The sequence below is a fragment of the Schistocerca cancellata genome, chromosome 9, assembly GCF_023864275.1.
Source record: "Schistocerca cancellata isolate TAMUIC-IGC-003103 chromosome 9, iqSchCanc2.1, whole genome shotgun sequence".
Taxonomy (NCBI): domain Eukaryota; kingdom Metazoa; phylum Arthropoda; class Insecta; order Orthoptera; family Acrididae; genus Schistocerca; species Schistocerca cancellata.
The window spans coordinates 126,021,099-126,034,233 of NC_064634.1; the positions used below are offsets into that span (position 1 = coordinate 126,021,099).

The following is a 13,135-nucleotide window of genomic DNA, read 5'->3' on the forward strand; positions in this document are numbered from 1 at the left end:
CATTTCAGGCGGTTTCCTTCTCAAATTTTCTCGCAGGTGTCACAACAAGACCCGATAGTATCATAGGTTAACAGTTTGTTCCTGTAGCACGAATTTATGATGTACAAAGCCTTCAGCATGGCTCTGACCTTTGACCTGACGACCTTTCCTCGGTCTTCGAGAACCTTACCCGACGCATTGTTAAGCAGGAAGCTACGTCTCAACATTATAACCGTAGACCCACGTCTCACCACTAGTTATCATTCCCTTAAGGAACATCTCGTTCTCATTTGCGCGATCCAAAAGCTCTTCACAGATTACGCGGCGGAGATAATTCTGGTCTTGACTCGTGATCCGCGGGGCGAAATTGGCGGCTACACCATGCAATTCAAGATGCTGTGTCAGAATTTCATCACATGATCCAACTGAAATGTTATATTTTTGTGCAGTCTCTCGGACAACCAGTCTCGATTGGGATGTACAATTTCGTTGACGTTCGTGACATGAGCGTCGTCGGTAGACGTCGAAGGGCGTCATGAAAGTGGGTCGTCTTTAACTTCCGTTCGACCATTTTTAAACCGTGTGAACCATTCGTAACACCGAGTACGGCTATAGCTTCCTGCATCAAAAAATGGTTCAAATGGCTCTGAGCACTATGGGACTTAACTGCTTTGGTCACCAGTCCCCTAGAACTTAGAACTACTTAAACCTAACCAACCTAAGGACATCACACACATCCATGCCTGAGGCAGGATTCGAACCTGCGGTCACGCGGTTCCAGACTGTAGCGCCTAGAACCGCACGGCCACTCCGGCCGACTTCCTGCCTCATTCGGTGTGTCTCTGTAAAGGTTTTCTTGAGATTCACGCAGAATTTAACGCCGATGCGTTGCTTCTTAACTGTGCCATGTCGAAATTCGCAGACTGCGCAACACAACGTTTTACTCAGTATAGGGCTGAACAATGAATAACAGACATACAGCAATGAAACTTGCGGCATTTACATATTAAATACTAGTATGTGCTGGAATGCCAACCGCATTTCGCTCCAACACACCATTGGCTCGAAATTACGAATATTCTGGAATTTTTTAACAGATCTCGTACATACAGGGTGTTTCAAAAATGACCGGTATATTTGAAACGGCAATAAAAACTAAACGAGCAGCGATAGAAATACACCGTTTGTTGCAATATGCTTGGGACAACAGTACATTATAGGCGGACAAACTTTCGAAATTACAGTAGTTACAATTTTCAACAACAGATGGCGCTGCAAGTGATGTGAAAGATATAGAAGACAACGCAGTCTGTGGGTGCGCCATTCTGTACGTCGTCTTTCTGCTGTAAGCGTGTGCTGTTCACAACGTGCAAGTGTGCTGTAGACAACATGGTTTATTCCTTAGAACAGAGGATTTTTCTGGTGTTGGAATTCCACCATCTAGAACACAGTGTTGTTGCAACAAGACGAAGTTTTCAACGGAGGTTTAATGTAACCAAAGGACCGAAAAGCGATACAATAAAGGATCTGTTTGAAAAATTTCAATGGACTGGGAACGTGACGGATGAACGTGCTGGAAAGGTAGGGCGACCACGTACGGCAACCACAGAGGGCAACGCGCAGCTAGTGCAGCAGGTGATCCAACAGCGGCCTCGGGTTTCCGTTCGCCGTGTTGCAGCTGCGGTCTAAATGACGCCAACGTCCACGTATCGTCTCATGCGCCAGAGTTTACACCTCTATCCATACAAAATTCAAACGCGGCAACCCCTCAGCGCCGCTACCATTGCTGCACGAGAGACATTCGCTAACGATATAGTGCACAGGATTGATGACGGCGATATGCATGTGGGCAGCATTTGGTTTACTGACGAAGCTTATTTTTACCTGGACGGCTTCGTCAATAAACAGAGTTGGCGCATATGGGGAACCGAAAAGCCCCATGTTGCAGTCCCATCGTCCCTGCATCCTCAAAAAGTACTGGTCTGGGCCGCCATTTCTTCCAAAGGAATCATTAGCCCATTTTTCAGATCCGAAACGATTACTGTATCACGCTATCTGGACATTCTTCGTGAATTTGTGGCGGTACAAACTGCCTTAGACGACACAGCGAACACCTCGTGGTTTATGCAAGATGGTGCCCGGCCACATCGCACGGCCGACGTCTTTAATTTCCTGAATGAATATTTCGATGATCGTGTGATTGCTTTGGGCTATCCGAAACATACAGGAGGCGGCGTGGATTGGCCTCCCTATTCGCCAGACATGAACCCCTGTGACTTCTTTCTGTGGGGACACTTGAAAGACCAGGTGTACCGCCAGAATCCAGAAACAATTGAACAGCTGAAGCAGTACATCTCATCTGCATGTGAAGCCGTTCCGCCAGACACGTTGTCAAAGGTTTCGGGTAATTTCATTCAGAGACTACGCCATATTATTGCTACGCATGGTGGATATGTGGAAAATATCGTACTATAGAGTTTCCCAGACCGCAGCGCCATCCGTTGTTGAAAATTGTAACTACTGTAATTTCGAAAGTTTGTCTGCCTGAAAATGTACTGTTGTCCCAAGCATATTGCAACAAACGGTGTATTTCTATCGCTGCTCGTTTAGTTTTTATCGCCGTTTCAAATATACCGGTCATTTTTGAAACACCCTGTATATGCATATGGTGCGTAAGAAAGGGACACATAATTGCCCAAATAATTATAGCGGATTGCCAGTGATCCCTTTAGCTGAAAGACTGCACTTGAACGTATTGAAAGATCTGATAGAGAAAGAAACAAATCACAAGCAGCAAGAAGAGTAAACAAGATTCCGAGCAGGAAGATCGGTATTGTACAATACCTTCACAATGAAACTAATATGTGAAAAATGCACAAAGGTTGGGCTGGAGACGCATGTTGCATTGACTGAGAAAGCTTTTGATAATGCACCCACAAGCAAGTTGTGAGAATAGTTGAAAGAGAGACCGAGATAAGTCAAATATTGCTAAAGCCTGTTATGAAACCATATGAAAATAACACAGCGAGGGTAAGGGTAGCGAATATTAAGGCAGAAAACTTCGATGTGTATAAGGGTCTGCGGCAGGGATGGGGGCTTTCACCGACCCCCTTTAACCTGTATCTAGGAGCGGTATCGCAGACTTGGCATGGAAAGTGCCAGGTTGTGGAAGTGACAGCAAAGGCCAGCAGGATACTGAGCCCGTATTTTGCAGATGACCAGACTGTACTAGCAGAAGATGAAGATGAGCTGAGCTATAGGATAAGAAAGCTTAAAGAGGAATACAATAAGGGTGGCATGAAGATGCACGTAACGAAGTGTGAGTACTTGGTTGGTTGGAACAGAACAATTAAATAATTTGCAGGTAGATGTGGGTGTGGAAAAGGCAAAATATATTGGGGTATTATTTAATAAACAGGGCGCAAGCAGTGATGAAATCAACAGCAGGGTTAATAAAGGACGATCTCTAATGAGGGCAGTGAACACTGTTCAGTGGAACAAAAAGGTAAGAAGAACAACGAAGAAGACAATGTATAAGACTATAGTCCAGAGTGTAGTTTTGTACGGAGCAGAAGCCCCGGACGTTTGAAGAAAAAAAACTGCTTTCCACTGAGATGGATTACTTAAGACGAAGCTCAGACTGTACTAGGATACATAGGATAAATAAATGACGTCATTCAACAAAGGATGAAAATGGATAGGTGTATCTGTAACGACATTCAACAGAAACAGCTGATGTGGTTTGTCGGAAGAAAAGGATCGCTCCACAATGAAAATAGCAAAATGATGTGGAGGAGGCAATGGAAGACAGGAATATGAAGGTTGAGAAAAGTAAAGACAGACCAAGATGGTGACTATGGGAGGAGAAGTGGTGCCGGCCGTAGACAATCCACAAGAAGAAGAAGAAAGAAGAAGAAGAAGTACGTATGGCTCATGCAGACAGTATATGAAAAAGAAATCAATGAAAATGTTACGCGTCACCTCTAAAAAGAGTCGCTGATTTTCTTTGACAGCAACTACCATTTAGCATCGTCCGCGAATTTTCGACGGTGATGAAAGCTGAGAAGAAATCATCACTCGTTTCTGTTCTGCGTGTGTAGGGCCATGGGGTATGAACAGATGACCTTGCCTCGGTCAAGATGGCTGGAGTTGGCGGTTGTTGTTCTTTATTTTTCTAGTCCTCAACCTGACAGTCCAACAATTCAGCATCGATAATAACACCATGGACGCCTATTTCATCGGCTACATGAACTAAATCAGCAAAGGTTACCACAGCTGTATTGAGGTATGTGTTGTGTAAGCCATCCCTGGTCCCTTCTAAGGATGTGTCGGGAGAATATGGTCGTTCTGTCCCTGATTCTTCTTAAATAATTTTGTTTCTTACGAGGTTAAGCTTTCTGCTTCATATATAGCATCAGAGCGGATCTCAATTTTCAACAGATTGAAACATTATTCTTATTGTAGATCTTCATAGTTTAAATGTTAAATTCATCTCATTATTTCGTGTCCCTTTGCTTGTTTATCTGTAAGACCAGTTTATAACCCTGCTTCTTCGTGTTTAAATCTATCTTCTGAATTTTCCCTCCTTCTATTGTTATCCGTCTGAGAGCTGTCTTGATGTTCGTCGTATACTGTGTCCCCTCAACTGGGATCTTTACGCGTGGTTTAGCCGTTTGTCTCTTGGAGTTGGGTGATTTGATTAGCCGCCCGTCCTAACGATTCCGACAGTATGACAATATCGTCTGTGAATGTCAGACAATCAGCCCGTATTCCTTTTTTCTTGCATCCAAGTCGTATTCCAAGCCATCCTTCAATTTGTCATCGCCATTCCCCGATCGCCTTATCAAGCACACAATTAAAGAAGAAAGTGGGGAGCCCCATCTCCACGTATGACTCCGGTTTTAGTCTGTAACCCTGAAAGCTTTCCTCTGAACTTGACCCTGGTTGTTGTGTAGCTTAAGGCCTGTTTAACCTGTCTTCTGATTTTGCTATCCAAATACAGCTCCTCCAAAATTTGGACAGTGTTGGTCTGTCCGCTGAATCAAAGCGTTTCTTGAAGTCTACCACTGTGGGCGGGAAGTTCTTCTTTCGATACCCGATTCCAGTTGCATATTCAAGATTTGTTTCACGTATAATTTGCCCTTTCTTTACCCTCCTTGGTACTCACCAATTTGTGGATTTAGTTGCTTTGTACCCTGTGCAGCAAAGCTTTTGAGAATATTTTATAGGTAACTGTCATTAATAATATTGCTGCATAGTTACCTGGCTCCGACGTACATCCCTTTTATCTGTAGGATGTATTAGTGCCGACATTCGCCCATCATGGCTATCTAACTTTTAGTTACGAGTTAGTTCGCTTATCGTTTTCAAATAAATATACCTCAAGTTCTGTCGCCATCTTCCCCAGCATCTTTATGATTCCTAACTTATTCTACTGTTGGTAGTTCAGATCGAGATTTGGTTCTTTTTGATCTGGCTTCTGTTAATTGCAGTGGTGAAAGATATTTTAGAGTTTCGCTGCTTCTAATATGCAAGGGTCCTCTCCTAACCTGCTCTGAACTTTCTGTTTCATTTTTCGGTAAACTAGTTGTGTGTTTGTTGATAAATGAGCCAGTGAGGCGATTTTCAAGTATGATCTTGCTTTCTTCGGAAGTCTAATAATTCTATTCTTTTCCAAATTTGATAGAACTTTCCTAATTACATATATTTTATTCAAGAACTAGTGCAGTTCAGTTGGTTTACCAAGCGATTTGTGCCACACGAGTTTATGCAGATCTTTCTGGAATGAAGAGAAGTGTATCGTATCTCTCCCCCAGTCTATCTGGACGTGTTCACATTTTCAATGGCTGAATTCCTCCTTGGCTACTACAGAGTTTCACTAAGTAGAGCTTCCTTCTTCTAGCCTTATTTGCTTCTTCCATTGTCGAAATAATTTTGTCATTTTTTTATTTCTTAATCATGGAGCTCCTTAATTAAGGACGTTGATAGCCCAATAAGACTACTAGACGAATTATTCCATTTACTACCATCAACAGCTACATACCATACCATTTCTGCTATGGTACTGCTGATAACACCTTTACTTCTAAAGTAGCTGTCGAAGTCAGCTATACATGTAACCAAAACATCTTACAACTAACGCTGAAAATGACAGTAATTATAGAGTTAGAACCGAGTTCTGTCTCTTCATAGTTGCCATCATGGTCTTCCAGTGGGTCTGTTCTGTCTAGATGGTCCTGGAAGGATAAAAACGCTCTGCGCAGACATTGCATCCTGATAGGACAGCGTTCTGGCAAAAGCTTCAATCACATGGCAGCTATCCGCCCACGCTGCTTACTTTTGATTGTGTTTTCTTACCGTCCATCTCGCCAAATTCCTGTTCGCGGCTTCGTCTGGATCTCAAGCAGCTGTTGCCATTAGTTATTGCCAATTATAATCCGACCTCAGCTACATTAATCCGTCTCCGCTCGCTGATTCTCCGGGACGGTCTTGGCGCTCAAATCGTGCACCGCACTCCTCTGGAGCACCGTAACAGAGCGTCCTCCATTTTCCCCCACTTGTTTACCTGCGCCAGCAATGTGTCCATTGTTGTCAGAATACTGCTCCTTGCTGGCCTCTGAGGTTCTTCACGTGTTGCAACTCTCACCCAACCTGATGAAAATTAGACTCTACCAAATTTATGTCCCATGCCGATTTCAAATGTTTATTCTTATACACGCAATGAAAGCTTCCAGCGCTGTCTTTGCTTGACTTCACGTCGTGAATAATGCCACATACGTGAGCATTTCTCGTCGGTCCTTAAGCTGTAACATGTAGGATTCACAAAGGAAATAAAGAAAATCCAAAGAAGATCAGCGCGAAAGGGGACTTAGATATACAAGGTCTGTTCAAACAATTACGGAACTTGAAACGTCCTGGCAGATTAAAACTGTGTGCCCCACCGAGACTCGAATTCGGGACCTTTGCCTTTCGCGGGAAGTTTGGAAGGTAGGAGACGAGATACTGGCAGAAGTAAAGCTGTGAGTACCGGGCGTGAGTCGTGCTCCGGTAGCTCAGATGGTAGAGCACTTGCCCGCGAAAGGCAAAGGTCCCGAGTTTGAGTCTCGGTCGGGCACACAGTTTTAATCTGCCAGGAAGTTTCATATCAGCGCAGACTCCGCTGCAGAGTGAAAATCTCATTCTGAATTACGGAACTTTGTTCACGATATTTTTCTGTGCTTATCTTTTACTTACTGTGCGTGGTCTTCTTCGGAACACTCTCCTCCACAATTGATACACCGCTCCCGACGCCGTTTACACTTCCTGAAGCAGTCTTGTTACGCCACTTTCTGAATAGCCCGAAGCGCCGTCTGGGAATTTTCTCTTATCTCGGCTATCGTTGCAAATCTTCGTCCTTTCAACGAGGTTTTCTTCTTTGGAAATAAAAAACAGGTAGCAGGTCTCTCATTTGCGCAATCCAAAAGCTCTTCACAGATTGCGAGGCGAAGGTCTGTCTGATCTTGACTCATGGGCCGTGGGACAAACTTGGCGGCAGTATGTTGCATTCCAAGACGCTGTGGCAGGTTTTCTTGACGTGACCCAACCGAAATGTTACATTCCTCTGCAATCTCACAGATAGTCAATTTTCGATTGACGCGCACAACTTCATTGACGTTTCTGACATGAGCGTCCCACCGGCCATTTTTAAACCGTGTGAATCATTCGAAACACCGATTACGGCTTAAGCACCCATCACCGTATGTTCCTGCATCATTTAGTGTGTCTCTGTTAAGGTTTTCTTTAGCCTCATGCAAAATTTAGTGCCGACGCGTTGCTCCCCTTATTCTCTCATCTCGAAATTCGCGAACTGTGCCACACAAAGATCTACTCAGTACAGCACTGAACAAAAGCTAACAGACATACGACAATTAAATTTCCGGCAGTTACACATTAACCACTGCCGTGTACATTAATGCCAATCATATTTCGCTCCAAAACACCGTTGGCGCGAAATCACGTGTGTTCCGGGATTTTTTGAACAGATCTCGTATAACGCCAATGGCAGACGCAGCAAGGGAGATACTGTACATCCCGGTGTGATTGTTAAAATTACCGGGAAGATTCCACCAGTGTACTGCTTCCTCCTGTGTACCGGGTTGTTTAAAAGATAGTGTCACTTATACCTACAGGAGCATCGGTTCAAACTAGTACAAAAGTTCGTACTATAAAACCAATACCTGTTGAGATATGTGCCAATGAAGATCCGCATATCACAGCCGACATTTTATTTACAGGTGACGCAGTATTCACAAGAAATGGCATAATAAATTACCAGGATATATACGAGTAGACAGACGCAAATCCTCGCGCAGTCACGGAGGAGAAGCACCAGGATCGCCTCAGTACGATGTAAAAGTAGCGAATGCGGTGTGAGAATCATAGGGCCATGCGCTTTACTAAACAGATTAACGTGTGCTGTGTATCACTGATTTCTGAGCGACGAATTACCAGCGCTATTGGAAAACACTATCGTTGCAGAAAGACAACGACTGTGAACTGCGCACGGCGGTACACCAGTCTGGCCCCAAAAAGTGGTCGAGGAGGTCCAGAGTCTTGGCCTCCCATTTCCCAGGGCCTAAATCCGTTGGATTTCTGACTATGGGGACATTTAAAGGCACTGGTGTACGCCGAAAAACCACAGATAAAGAGCAGACATTACAGGACCTTTTACCAGTAGGTGACCCAATCTGACTGGAGCCAGGTCTATTTGATAAAGGGCGTGATTCACGGCGAAGAACGGCTGAAGGATGTGTCAGGATGTGTGATAACTACATGCGTCATTGTCTATTCTACATAACAGACAAATGGGAATAAGAGGCCCATATCTCAAGAGGTATTGGTTTCCGGACATATCATTATAGAAACTGTTCTTCTAGTTTTGTCCAAAACTATCTCGTGTAGGAATATGTGACACTGTTTTAAACGGCCAATATATTTCGAGAAAGAACTATGAGGCAAAAAATGTGAAAGGTTCGAGCTCGCACAGACTCCGTACACAATCTACAATGGCTTGCAGAGTATACACTGATAAGCCGAAATATTATGATCATTGCCCACAGCGACGTTGGATGCCGCCTGGTGGCGTTTTGGGCACGTGACGCAGTAGGAGAAGTAAGCGGAGCAGACACGCTCGGGGGATCACCCTAGCGAAGATACGAGCTGCAAATGGGGAAATCCATAGAGATAAGCGACTTTGACAAAGGCCAGATTATTATTACGCAGAGCCTGTGTACCAGTATCTCTAAAACGCCGAAGCTGGTCGAATGTTCACGCGCCATCTCGTGATCCGCTCATAGGTTGGCGTGGCGGACGTGCCTCCGTGTGCAGCGCTGTGGCGGCAACGGCAGCGCTCGCGGGTCTGACAAGTGCCGTCATCCAAGTCCATGCCTTCCGGCGGGCTTTCCAGATCGTAGGACAGGGATATCAGATTACTTTCGTTCTAAGTTATGGTGTTAGTTGAGCAACTATTGCTCAGCTAACCCCAACCCAAAAATTTAATACAAAAGTGAGGCTATGAAACAACCATTAGAATTATATCCAGAACTTCTATACATATCAAAAATGTACTAAATTTATCTAAGTTTAACACTTACCTGATTGAAAACTGATAACATTTGACTAGTACAGAAGAAATATTCCAGTTGACGATCATTTTACTATTCGATCACAAAATAAACAATGCACTCGTGTATATCACTCGATCGACAAACAGCCACTGGCTGTCGCGCGATGGGTTCCCCTCCAACACCGCTTTTTTCAGGGGGTTGAAACATAAGCGTGCGGTGAATAGTTTCCGAGATATTTCGGTTGCTCAGCTTCCCCTTATGCACAACTAGCCCCGCCCTACCCTGTTATGCTATGAGAGACATTCCCTTGCCCTTGCATGGGATCTGTGTTAATAATCTCGCGCTGACAGCTGCCAAACACCTACATTCATACTCGATGTCATCTTTCAATTGTATAACTGTTCGTGTCTCGAAGCCAGAACTGTGCTGCAGTGGTTTGAGGAACATTATATTCAATTCCCGTCGATGTATCGACAACCAGATTTGCCTGAGGTAAATCTTATGGAACACATCTGAGCGGCTATCTGCCGCCATCATCGCGTACGCAAATCAGAGCCCCATTATTTACGCGAATTCCATGGCCTGCGCGTAGACATCTAATGCCACACATCTCCCCAAACCTATAAACAAACTGTCGGATCCCTGAACGCAGAACCAGTGTTGTATGTCGTTGCAAAGACGGACAAACAAGCAATTGAACAGGTGGCCATAATGTTTTAGCTCATCAGTGTATATGTAGATGTAAATAGGGGGCTTTCTATGTGCACAGTGCACAAAACTCATAAGAATTTTAATTCTAAATACTGTCACATGTATCCAGTGTGTAAATGCAATGCAACGTCGATTGTCTCATTGACAGTTTTACACTACTGGCCATTAAAATTGCTACACCACGAAGATGAGATGCAACAGACGCGAAATTTAACCGAAAGGAAGAAGATGCTGTGATATGGAAATGATTAGCTATTCAGAGCATTCACACAACGTTGGCGCCGGTGGCGACACCTACAACGTGCTGACATGAGGAAAGTTTCGAACCGATTTCTCATACACAAACAGCAGTTGACCGGCGTTGCCTGATGAAACGTTGTTGTGATGCCTCGTGTAAGGAGGAGAAATGGGTACCATCACGTTTCCAATTTTGATAAAGGTCGGATTGTAGCCTATCGCGATTGCGGTTTATCGTATCGCGACATTGCTGCTCACGTTGGTCGAGATCCAATGACTGTTAGCAGAATATGGAATCGGTGGGTTCAGGAGGGTAATGCGGAACGCCATGCTGGATCCCAACGGCCTCGTATCACTAGCAGTCGAGATGACAGGCATCTTATCCGCATGACTGTAACGGATCGTGCAGCCACGTCTCGATCCCTGAGTGAACAGATGGGGGCGTTTGCAAGACAACAACCTTCTGCACGAACAGTTCGACAACGTTTGCAGTAGCATGGACTATCAGCTCGGACACCATGGCTGCATCACAGACAGGAGTGCCTGCGATGGTGTAATCAACGACGAACCTGGGTGCACGAATGGCAAAACGTCATTTTTTCGGATGAATCCAGGTTCTGTTTACAGCATCATGATGGTCGCATCCGTGTTTGGCGACATCGCGGTGAACGCACATTGGAAGCGTGTATTCGTCATCGCTATACTTGCGTATCACCCGGCGTGATGGTATGGGGTGCCATTGGTTACACGTCTCGGTCACCTCTTGTTCGCATTGACGGCACTTTGAACAGTCGACGTTACATTTCAGATGTGTTACGACCCGTGGCTCTACCTTTCATTCGATCCCTGCGAAACCCTACATTTCAGCAGGATAATGCACGACCGCATGTGCAGGTCCTGTAAGGGCCTTTCTGGATACAGAAAATGTTCGACTGCTGCCCTGGCCAGCACATTCTCCATATCTCTCCCCAATTGAAAACGGCTGGTCGTCACAATACGGCAGTCACTACTCTTGATGAACTGTGGTATCGTGTTGAAGCTGCATGGGCAGCTGTACCTGTACACGCCATCCAAGCTGTATTTGACTCAATGGCCAGGCGTACCAAGGCCGTTATTACGGCCAGAGGTGGTTGTTCTGGGTACTGATTTCTCAGGATCTATGCACCCAAATTGAGTGAAAATGTAATCACATATCAGTTCTAGTATAGTATTTTTGTCCAATGAATACCCGTTTATCATCTGGATTTCTTCTTGGTGTAGTAGTTTTAATGGCCAATAGTGTAGCATCTCTTTCAAAAAATCTTGTCAATCTTTCTCCTGCCTTAGGTTGGACTGTACCACATCCTTCTCTCTCCCTTCTTTGGCTCTTCCTGGATTTGCCTTGTAGACCGGGCTATGCGTGTTTTGTGTGGTGCAGGTGTACGTGGGCCTGTCGGAGCTGTTCGGGCGCCTGCGTGACGTGGACAAGGCGACGCGGTACGCCTCCAAGGCGTACGACCTGTCGCGGTCGCTGCAGCTGGGGGACCTCAACTCGCGCCACCACCGCGCAGCCCTGCTCCAGATGGCGGCCGCGCTGCGCAAGCAGGGGGACCTGGGCGACGCCCACGACTACTGCTCCGTGAGTCGCTCACTGGTCGCTTAACAGTCGTCGGAGCGCGGCTAGTGCTCTGTGAGTCGCTCGCTGGTCTCTGACACTGATACAGCTACTGTTCCACGAGTCGCTCACTAGTTGCTTACAATGGGCTCACAGCTTCTCCTCTGCGAGTCATTCATTACTCGCTTATAGTCTTCGGAGCACAGCTACCGCGCTGTGAGTCACTCGCTAGTCGCTTACAGTCGGTTCAGGATTACTGTTCTGGGAATCACAAGTACTGATCTGAGTGTTACTCGTTGTTCGCCTACATGTGGCTTCGCAGTCTGGCTCTTTTCTTGCCGGTCACAGAAACAGTCAAATATCGATTCCAGAAAGATGGGTTTGACTGCTTCATTTCAGCTCCCAGGATCAATTTGCGCTCCATGCAAACGCTGTAGTACATGTGAGTCATGACTGGTTCGTAAGTTTCCTACTTGCTTTTCAATATGTTGTTTAATTTGTACGAAGCGACTTTGTGTGAAGGAAAGGAAGTATTACCCTGACCAGAAAGTATTCATGTCCTGCATTAAACTGAAAAAAAAGAACACTTCATCTTTGATACGTACGAAAACAGTGGGAAAATTCGCAACGTACAGACATTTAATTATCTAGAAGAATGGTTAGAAACTGGTAGGACAAAAAAGAAGCTACAGTAGCACGGATGAACAAGATGAATTTAGCATAAAAACTCATTATTAATGCCTACAATACGAAGACTGTTTTGTTCAACGCGAAATTGTGACGTTACCCGATAATGATCCACCCTGAAGCCTTGTAGCACACTGGACTCGCATTCGGTCGAAACCCACGTCCGGCCATTCTGTGTCGCCTGGCCACCAAGAGCTGTTGCACGACGATTTGATTCACGGATCCAGTTATATGGCTCCTTCCGTGTATAGCGATTTTACGACTATGACGAGTGTGGCCTGAGGATGGCATCAACGTCATGCCGAAACTGGTAGCACATAGA

At 45.2% G+C, this 13,135-nt stretch overlaps 1 protein-coding gene across 1 annotated transcript in view; it reads left to right on the plus strand.

Annotated features, from left to right (window-relative positions):
* LOC126101224 (43 kDa receptor-associated protein of the synapse homolog) overlaps window positions 1-13,135 on the plus strand; it is a 130,191-nt gene that overhangs the window by 79,024 nt on the left and 38,032 nt on the right. Inside the window, exon 5 of the mRNA XM_049911915.1 lies at window positions 11,950-12,150. Within this exon, the coding sequence (XP_049767872.1) occupies window positions 11,950-12,150 (201 nt within the window). The remainder of the gene's footprint in view (window positions 1-11,949; window positions 12,151-13,135) is intronic.